General features: G+C 39.8%; 1 protein-coding gene across 1 annotated transcript; it reads right to left on the bottom strand.

Moving 5' to 3' along the window:
- Positions 1-2164: 2164 nt before the first annotated feature.
- Positions 2165-4609, bottom strand: LOC109215386. The gene is made up of 2 exons (XM_019379447.1): positions 4512-4609; positions 2165-3431 (listed from the first exon to the last, which is right to left on the bottom strand). Exons 1-2 carry the CDS (start codon positions 4607-4609, stop codon positions 2165-2167), a joined length of 1365 nt encoding a protein of 454 aa, XP_019234992.1.
- Between the last annotated feature and the right edge of the window lie 5649 nt (positions 4610-10258).

The raw sequence follows: 10258 nt of genomic DNA on the forward strand, positions 1-10258 counted from the left end.
GCCAATCAATATAAAGATGCATGGCATTGGGTGTTGGGTGTTTTATCTTTGCATGATGGGTGTATATATGTATATGACTCGATAAGATCCTCAAGACATGATACTGTAGTTCATAAAGCTTTGAACTCATTTGCTGTAATGATACCGTTGTTGCTTAACACTATGACAATTTATAAGCAAAGAAGTGACATTGCAATGGACAAACCATATTATTTGGAAAAACAGGATCTAAGTGATCCATTTCCTGTTATTTCAGTTGATAACTTGCCTCAACAGGAAAAAGCGTAAGTATTTTCCTGTGTTTATCTTTCTCCTTTATATTACTTCAGATTTTAATCCTTTATTGTTTTATCTTATACTTTCTTAATATGCGTTTTATTGTAGTGATTGTGGTATATATTGTTCTGCATTTGCGGAGTATTTTATTGAAGGGAAGAAGATACCATTAGACAAGAACATCTTTGATCCTACGCAACATTGTTATATAATTATGGTAAGAAGAAGCAGCTAGAATATCTGGTTAGTGAAGATGAGGCAACTGGAAGACTAAATAAACCTTCTATTTCAAAAAGGCGCAAGATAAACACAAAGCAATAGTTTTTTCTTCTTACTTGTAATTGACTACATATTTTTGATTGAAAAAGACTACAAATTTTTTGTTTCCTGTATATTTGGTTGTAGATCCATCATTTAAATAATATTTTCCGGTATTGCTCCCTAGATATTATGCTTGAAATGCTACTTATGAAGGCACATAAGCCAATATATTACACTGGAGTTACAAATTGTTAAACTATAATCTTCAGTATTTAACACTGAACTTGAAAATTCTAGAATTGTTTACTTGAAATTAGTCCAATTTTTGTTACTCCCTATAAAATATGCTGCAAATGCTACTTATGAAAGTATATAAGCCAATATATTATAATGAAGAAGTGAAAAATAGTGGAAAGTTGGTATCTAGAACAATTTACAGAATTAAATAATTTAATATTTTGTTTCCTGTATTTTATATTCGAGGTATACATTTCTAAACTACTAAGTCCTGTATTTAAATCTGGATGTGAAATATACATATTTTTCACCTTAAATTAGTCCAATTTTTGTTACTCCTTGTAAAATATGCTAAAAATACTACTTATGTAGGGATATAAGCCAGTATTTTATAATGGAGAAGTGGAAAAAATTGGAAACTTGGTTTCTGGAATAAGTTACTGAAATTAAATAATTTAACATTTTGATCCCTGCATATTACACTGGAGATATAAATTGTTAAACCATAATCTCCAGTATATAATACTGAACTGTTGAATCATAATATTCAGTATTTAATACTGGACGTTAAAAATCCAGAAGTTTTTACCCTAAATTAGTCCAATTTTGGTTACTCCCTATAAAATATACTGCAAATGCTACTTATCAAGCCAGTATATTATAATAGAGAAGTGGAAAATAATGTAAACTTGGTATCTAGAATAATTTACTGAATTAAATAATTTAATATTTTTTTCCTCTATTTTACACTGGAGGTATATGTTACTAAACTACTATGTCCTGTATTTATTTCTGGAGTTGGAAAATACATATTTTTCACCTTAAATTAGTCCAGTTTTGGTTATACCCTATAAATTATGCTGGAAATACTACTTAAGTAGGGATATAAGCCAGTATTTTATAATGGAGAAGTGTAAAATAGGGAAAACTTGGTTTCTGGAACAAGTTACTGAAATTAAGTAATTTAATATTTTGATCCCTGTATATTATGCTGAAGGTATGTTATGAGAAACTATAATGTCCAGTAATTTATACTGGATCTGCACAATCAGATTTTTTACACTAAGTTTGCTGATGCAACTTTTGTTGGAGTTCTAATTTTAGTTGCTTCCTGTAAATTATGCTGGAAAATCTAGTAATTAAGCTATATAGACCAGTATATTATAATGGAGAAGGGTAAGACAGTGGAAATTTTGTATCTAGTATAATTTGCTCGAAATAAATAAATTAAAAGTTTGTTTCATGCATACTATACTCCTATTAGCAAATCAAGAAACGAAAAAAATAAACAATAATAATATTTTGAAAAACAAGAATACCAAACTAATTATTCAGAATGCAACCATATTGTATATAATCACATGAGCCAATGCAACCATATTGTATATAATCAGTCATTTTTTTTCCTGTATTTTCTTGCATAAGGATGAGCTACAACAGAATTTGTACAATTTGTTCTGTTATGCCCATATTTTTTGCAACGACCACATCTTGTTTCCTTCTTGAATTCTGTACCGGTACCGGAAACATGTCGATTCTTCTGTCTTCTTCCTAGCAGTACTTTTGCATCTGGAGGCTTAGTGATTACCGATTTAATATTGTCTGGTATAACCCATGTTGTTGAATCACCTACAGAATTTACTTGCCCTTCATATATTTTCAACCAAAAGTCCCTTAAATAATAGGCTGAGCAAAAGGCTGATTTCTTCGGATATATACTATCAATTGCAGCAATTGCATGTTCACACGGTATCTCATCTTGCTGAAATTCAGAACAATCACATGTTCTTTTGTCTAGATCAACAATAAATTCCATACCCCCTTCTTTGACATTGAATTTGAGTCGATCAATAGGCAATACTCTAAATGTAAAAGCTGGTTTAATTTTATCTTCCAATGTTGCTTCTGCCGAATTTGATAACTCGTGGAATATTCCTTCTGCAGTTGCCGTTCTTTCATAAAACCAGCTTTGCAATTTTTCTTGTATGAAGTCCATCATTGTTAAAAGTTGCAATTCTCTTGCACGTCTCAAAACATTATTCATAGACTCAACAATATTTGTTGTTAACATATCATATCGTCGTCTTGGACAATGTGAACGAGCCCATCTTCCTGGTGGCTCCTCCATCAAATAATTAAATGTTTTCTTATCAACAGCAGCTATTTTGGACATGAAGTCATCAAATTCTGATTGAAGGTATACTCTTGTAGCACTTTGAAAGAGGTTTAGTACAGTGTTTCTCACTCTTCTTTGCTTTAGATTCTTTTCTAAATGATATATGCAAATACCATGGTAGCACTCAGGGAAAACTTTTGCGATTCCATTTGCAATGGCCTTGTGTCGATCTGACAAAAATATTAAATCTTTACGAATCCCAATTGCTTTTCTTAATTCTCTGAAATACCANAAATCTTTAACGTAATCCCTAATTGCTTTTCTTAATTCTCTGAAATACCATTCATATGATTCGTTATTCTCTGAATCCGCTACCCCAAATGCTATAGGGAAAATCTGATTATTTGCATCTTTTGTAACAACCACTAACAGAACACCTCTATATTTATTTTTTAGAAATGTTCCATCCACAGCAATAAGTGGTCTACAATACCTCCACCCAGCAATTGATGCACCATATATAAAAAACATATAAACAAACCTGGAAAAGTAAATAAAATTTAGTTATACCATATGACAAGCTGAATACAAATAACATACTGGACAACATGTTTAAACACGAAACACTTGCATTATAATATACAAAAATCAAACAAAACTCAAGTATTATATACTGGGTTAAAGACAATAATACAAAAACAAGACAAATAATCACTCGAAAAAAGTAAGATCAAATAAAATAAAGTTGTAGTTTAAACCGAACTCATTCAGTATAGTATACTAGATACAAAGCTTACACACAGCACAAATCCCGTAAAATATACTGGGATGAAACAAGACTAAGCTATATGATAAAATTCATCCAGTATGACATACTGGAAAATAAACGTACACCAGAGAGACTTCCAGTATAACTGTAACGATCCGACCGGTCGTTTTATGGAATTTACGCTCCGATCCCCTAGTAACTGCTTCCCCTAAGTTCTTTTTTCTGCTATTTTGGTTTGCCGGGACATTCGGTTTTCAGTTTCGGAGAGCTTTGGGAAACTTAGTCCCTAAATGAGAGCTTAGGTGTTGGAAAGTGGCTCGCAGTCGGAGCATTGTGAATACGGCCTCGGAATGGAAATCAGATGGTTCTGTTAGCTTCGTTAGGTGATTTCGGGATTGGGAGAATATTCGGAATGTATTTTGGGGGTCCGTAGCTAAATTAGGCTGAAATGCCGAAGTTTGAATTTTTGAAGTTTCCGGTCCGATAATGAGTTTTTGATCCGAGGGTCGGAGGAATTCCGGAAGCTGCAGTAGCTCCATCATGTCATTTGGGATGTGTGTGCAAAATTTCAGGTCATTCGGACGTGGTTTGGTTAGGTTTTTGATCGAAAGCGTATTTTGAAGATTTGGAAATTCATAAGCTTGATTTTTGGTTTGATTCGTCGTTTCGATGTTGTTTGATGTGCTTTGAAACTTCGAGCGAGTCCGTGTTAGGTTATATGACTTGTATGTGTGATTAGACGGGGTCTCGGTGGCCTCGGGTGTGTTTCGGATGGGCTACGGATCATTTTCCTCCTATTTTGAACTGCTGTAATGCTGCTTCTGGTATCCTCTTTCGCGTTCGCGAGCATACCTTCGCGTTCGCGAAGCTTTGTTGATGACTAGCTGGAATTCCTTCTTCGTGTTCACATTTAGATCCTCGCGTTCGCGACGCTCTGTCTCTCCCTTCATCGCATTCACGTTCCCCTTATCGCGTTCGCGTAGTTATGTCGTTCCACTCTTCGCGTTCGCGTAGCAGTTCACGCGTTCGCGAAAAGCATTCCTTGGGCCATTCAAATTTCCTTCTTCGCGTTCGCGGACGCACTGTCGCGTTTGCGTTGTGTAATCTGGGCAGCCTTTACTTTTCTTCTTCGCGAACGCGAGACATCCTCCGCGTTTGCGATGCTTTACATATCTGGGTAGAATATAAGTTTCCAAAATCGAGGGTTTATACCATAATTCATATCTTTGACTTGGGAGCTTGGGAGATCACGATTTTTGAGGGATTTTCACCTGGGCAACTTGGGTAAGTGATTCTTACTTGGGTTAGGCTAATTTCCATGAATCTTTCCTTAAATTCATCCTTAAATTTTGGAGTTTTGGTAGAAATTGGGAGAAAAGTTCTTAGACCTTTAATTGAGGATTTGAGGGGTCATTTGGACTCCGATTTCAGTGTTCTTGGTATGTACGAACTCGTGTGAGTACGAGGTTTCTGAAAATATAAATTTCGCTCGATTCCGAGACGTTGGCCTAAGGGGCGTTTTGGTCATTTTACATAATTCCACGTATTAGCTTAGAATTTAATTGTGGAATCAACTACTTGAAGTGTTATTTACATTCTGAAATTGAATAGAATAGATTTGGGCCACTTGGAGTCGAGTACTCGTGGCAAGATTGTGGTTTCTAGTTGATTTGAGCCGGTTCGAGGTAAGTATCTTGCCTAACCTTCTGTGGGGGACTTCCCCTTAGGATTTGAGTCTTCTCTGTTAATTGTATTCCTTGTACGCGAGGTGACGAGTGCGTGCTCGGATTTATTTGTGGAAAATTGTCCCTTTTAGGCTCCTAGATCCTTGTAATCACCGAATATGAAGTTGTTCTTGATGCGATTGAGTTCCCTATTATTAGATTCACCATTACATGTCTTACTTGGAATTTATTTGCCCTTTTTGGCTTATTCTTGTTGCCTAATTGACTTTTACTTGTTTCACTGTAGACATTACCCTTCTATAGTCACCTTATCATTCCTAACTACTTGTCTTTATTTGGAAGCATTATTTTCTATCTCTCGTGTAATTAATTGGTGTTAATTGGAAAGAAGTTGGATATCCTATGTTTAATTGATATTTTCTTAAATTGTAATTTATTTGATTCATGTTAACTTCCTTGTTGTTGAACTTAGTATTATCAAATCGTTGTTTCATATTATTTCTCCCTTGTTGAGTTGCTCTTATTGCGCTTAGTATTTCTCTGTTACGGTTATTCCTTGTGAGTTAGTTGTACCGTCTTTTGGTGAACGGAAATACCTGAGTTGATTCTCTTGCTTTGTTCCTATATACATTGTCATTTGTTGTGTTGTACTTCAGACTGTGATGCACGAGGTTTCTGCCGTGCGGTTGTTGAGACTGTGATGCACGAGGTTTCTGCCGTGCGGTTGTTGATATTGTGATGCACGAGGTTTCTGTCGTGCGACTGTTGGTACTATGATGCACGAGGTTTCTGCCGTACGGTTGTTGAGACTGTGATGCACGAGGTTTCTACTGTGCGGTTGTTGAGACTGTGATGCATGAGGTTTCTGTCGTGCGGTGGTTGATACTGTGATGCACCAGGTTTCTGCCGTGTGACTGTTGGTACTGTGATGCACGAGGTCTCTGCGGTGCGATTGTTTTTGAAGGGTTGCACGAGGTCTTTGTCGTGCTATTGTTGCTATTGATGTGTTGCACATGCGGCGTAATAAGGCGGGATATGTTATATGCTTATATGTGGGTTGTGCATGTGGCAGAATAAGGTGGGAACATTGTGATGCACGTGTGGCGAAATAAGGCGGTGCTTATTATATTATTATTTGCACACGTGGCGAAATAAGGTGGGTTATGTCAGGGGTTGATTGTAAAGAACTGTGACGGCCTATGGAGGCACTCTTATCTTGTTGATATTGTGATTGTGGGTTGCTTACCTGTAGGAGCTTTATCGCTTGGAAGTTGCGAGGAAACATCGTACGTGCGGTCCTTTGTCCTTTTCATGTTTACTAGTGGTAGAATTCTTGTTAAAAATACTTGCACAAGCATACACGTAGTTGGACATCCCCATTAGAAGTGAATTCTTCCGATTTTAGCTAAGGGTAGAGGTACGCCTCCGTTTATCCATTATATATGTGAGAGTGGCCCTAGTTAGCCAGTTAGTTGTCAGTATGACTGTGAGATTGATGGGGCACAGGATGCCAAGTGTTAGATTTCAGATGCTGGGTTTCGTGAGTTGTTGTTTGTCCGAGATTTTGGTAAATTGTGGAAAGAGTTGAATAAGACCTTATGTGATCATCATTGCAGGATACGAGTTATTGACTGTTTCCCCTTGCTGTGTTGTGACCTTGGGATTTGGGGTTGTGTGTTTGCCGTCATTTCGTACCATCATTTATTATATTCTTGTTGTTACTTGTTTCCCTTTTTTCCCCTTATTGTGAATTTGTAGCAATTTTAATCATTTATACAGTCTTTACATATTTATATATTTCGGTTCCACTATTCCTATGATTATACTGTTTATTTGACCGGTAGGTGTCTTGACTGTTCCTCGTCACTACTCCATCGAGGTTAGTCTTGATACTTACTGGGCACCGCCGTGGTGTGCTCATGCTACTCTTCTGCACATTTTTGTTGTGTAGATACAGGTACTTCCGCTCAGTTCTGTCAGCCTTGGAAGGAGGCGAACCGGTAGAGACTTCAAGGTATATCTGCTACGTCCGCAGACCGAGGAATCCCTTTCCAGCTTTCTGTAATAAGTATAGCTTTTCCAGTATTTCTCATTTGTATAGATATTCCTGAGTCAGAGCCTCTTATATATCCTCTTAGCTTGTGATTTGTGAGTTTCCGGGTTTTGGGAATGTCGTTAGCTTCGAGAATTGTTGTGGTATGTGCCGAGCGGCACCTTAAACACCGTTTTTTTTAGTTAAGTTTTATTTACTTTCTTCTGCAATTATGGTTTATCTTCCGCATTGTTAGGCTTACCTAGTCGCAGGGACTAGGTGCCGTCACGACATGTTCACGGAGGGCGAACTGGGGTCGTGACAAGTTGGTATCAGAGCTCTAGGTTCATAGGAGTCACAGATCACAAGCCGGTTTATTAGAGTCTTGTGGATCGGTACGGAGACGTCTGTACTTATCTGCGAGAGGCTATGTAATCGTTAGGAAAATTCCACTTCATTTGATTTCCCTGTCGTGCGAGAATTTTTACATCTACAATCCTAAACCTCCGTCTTCTATTCTCTCACAGATGGTGAGGACACGTACAACCCGAGGTGATCACGCACCCGTGCCCCTTGCTGCAGCCGTCGGAGGATGGGGCCGGGGTAGAGTTCGAGGACGCACACGTGGTGCAGCGATAGCACCTGTGCGAGCTGCCGCCGAGGTACCACCAGTAGATCCAGCCGGAGTCCAGGCACCTCATACGCCTACCACTATTACTACTCCAGCCCTTCAAGAGACTTTGGCACAGTTCATGAGTATGCACACCACTTTGGCTCAGGCAGGATTGCTTCCCCTTGCTGCAGCCACATCCCAGGCCGGGGGAGGAGCACAGACTCCCGCTGCCCGCACTCCTGAGCAGCGAGCACATGTTGGGCAGGTCCCAGAGATTATTCCTGCACCGCCTGCGGCACCAGTTCAGTCCGAGGGCATGGCAGCGGCTTCCGAGCAGGAGCAGATGAGATTAGAGAGGTTCAAGAAGTATGATCATGCGGTGTTCAGTGGATTAGCATCAGACGATGCCTTGGGGTTTCTTGATGAGTGTTACCGTATTCTCCATACTATGGGTATCTCTGGATCGAGCGGGGTTTCTTTCACTACTTTTTAGCTTCGAGGAGCCGCCTATGATTGGTGGCGCACCTATGAGTTAGACAGCCCAGACGAGGCAACTTCACTGACTTGGACCAAGTTTTCAGATATGTTTCTGAGAGAGTTTGTTCCTCAGAGCCTCAAAGATGTATGGCGCGCGGAGTTTGAGCATTTGCGCCAGCATGCTATGACGGTCTCGGAGTATGCTGTCTGTTACACCAGTTTGGCTAGACATGCCTCAGCCTTGGTTTCTACTGTTCGCGAGAAGGTTCGCCGGTACATTGAGGGGCTTATTCCCAGCATCAGGTCCAGTATGGCTCATGAGTTAAAGATGGACATCTCGTATCAGCAGGTGGTGAACATTGCTAGGAGGATAGAGGGTATGCATGCTAGAGAGAGAGAGGGCAGGCAGGGTCATGCGAGAGAGAAAGCAGACGAGATCAGGAGAGAGAGTTTGAGGAGGCGAGGAGGCCTCGTAGACCAGAGAGATATACCGGTCCTTATTTTGGAGGAAGGGTGCATCATGGTAGAGGTTTTGCGGGTCAGCCAGTTCAGTTCGTGCTTCAGGCTTTGCATGGTGACTCAGGTGTTCATGGGTCTCGGAGTACCCGTATCGCACAGTTCCCACCGCCTCGTCAGCAGAGAGGGTGCTTTGAGTGTGGAGATACTAGCCACATGGTGAGAGATTGTCCCAGACTTCGGACCGGTGTGTCCCAGCGAGGTATTCAGGTAGGTAGAGGGCGCCCAAGAGGGGGAGGCCCGACTCGTATATGTGTTTCAGATAGTAGGCTTGAGGCTGGTGCGCCAGTTGAATGTCATTTAGGTACGGATTCGGTTTGTGATAGAGAGGCACTATCTGTGGTTCATCACAGTTCTGCTTATCGGGGTGAGTTCCCTTATTTGTTGTTCCATTTATGAGTGCGTTTCATGATTTGTACTCTGTTTACGTGATTATTCTGTTGGGAGGTCCTATGAGTGATAGCCGTGTCTATCGTGCGTTTCTAGCTGTTGTCGAGAGTTATGAGGCTAGTAGTAAATTCATGTTGTCTGTTTCGGTAGGTTTGATGTGATCTCTGATTATTCTTGGTTACGAGTTGTGATTTCTATGCTCCACCGGTGTGGGAGCCAGCCTGTGTTGTAATTTGTAGACGGAATTGATCTAGTGAGAGTCTCGAGATGGGTTGATGTGTGCCCTACTTGTGACTCAATAATGAGGGCGGGACCCTTGTGATGTCAGGTGATTTGATATGTTGAGATCGAGCTGTGTACTGCGGTGAGAGTTATATCAGTATAAGATCCTTGTGAGTCTTTTATATGCTTTCATTCTTACTTGTTAGATATTTTGTTCGGTTTGTGTTTTAGAAGAACCTGTGCTAGTTTGATTTGTTTGTTAGTTCCCTTATGTATTTCCTTTCTCATATTCAGTCATTTCCGTTCTATGCTTCCTGAGTTTTAGCTTGTGGGGTGTGTACCAGATGGTGTTGGCTGAGATTTGGTTATTCAGGTGTTTTGTTATGCGGTTTTCATTGTTATTGTATAATCTCTAGTGTTGTGGAGGTTTGAAAAGAGTTCCTATTGAATTTGAGGCTTATGGCCGGCACAGATTTGATCTCAGGCAAGTATTGCTATCAGAAATGTTATTGTGGGCCCATGTGTGATGTGTCATGTTGGGTGGTTATACCCTGTGTGTGTTGGCCTATATTGGAGTAGCTGGTTGAGACTGATACCGCATATGGATTCAGGATCGGGCCTTTTGGAAACGGATGGAAGGTGAGAATTCTGGCTTGAAGGCCTA

This window comes from Nicotiana attenuata, unplaced genomic scaffold (assembly GCF_001879085.1).
Source record: "Nicotiana attenuata strain UT unplaced genomic scaffold, NIATTr2, whole genome shotgun sequence".
Taxonomy (NCBI): Eukaryota; Viridiplantae; Streptophyta; class Magnoliopsida; order Solanales; family Solanaceae; genus Nicotiana; species Nicotiana attenuata.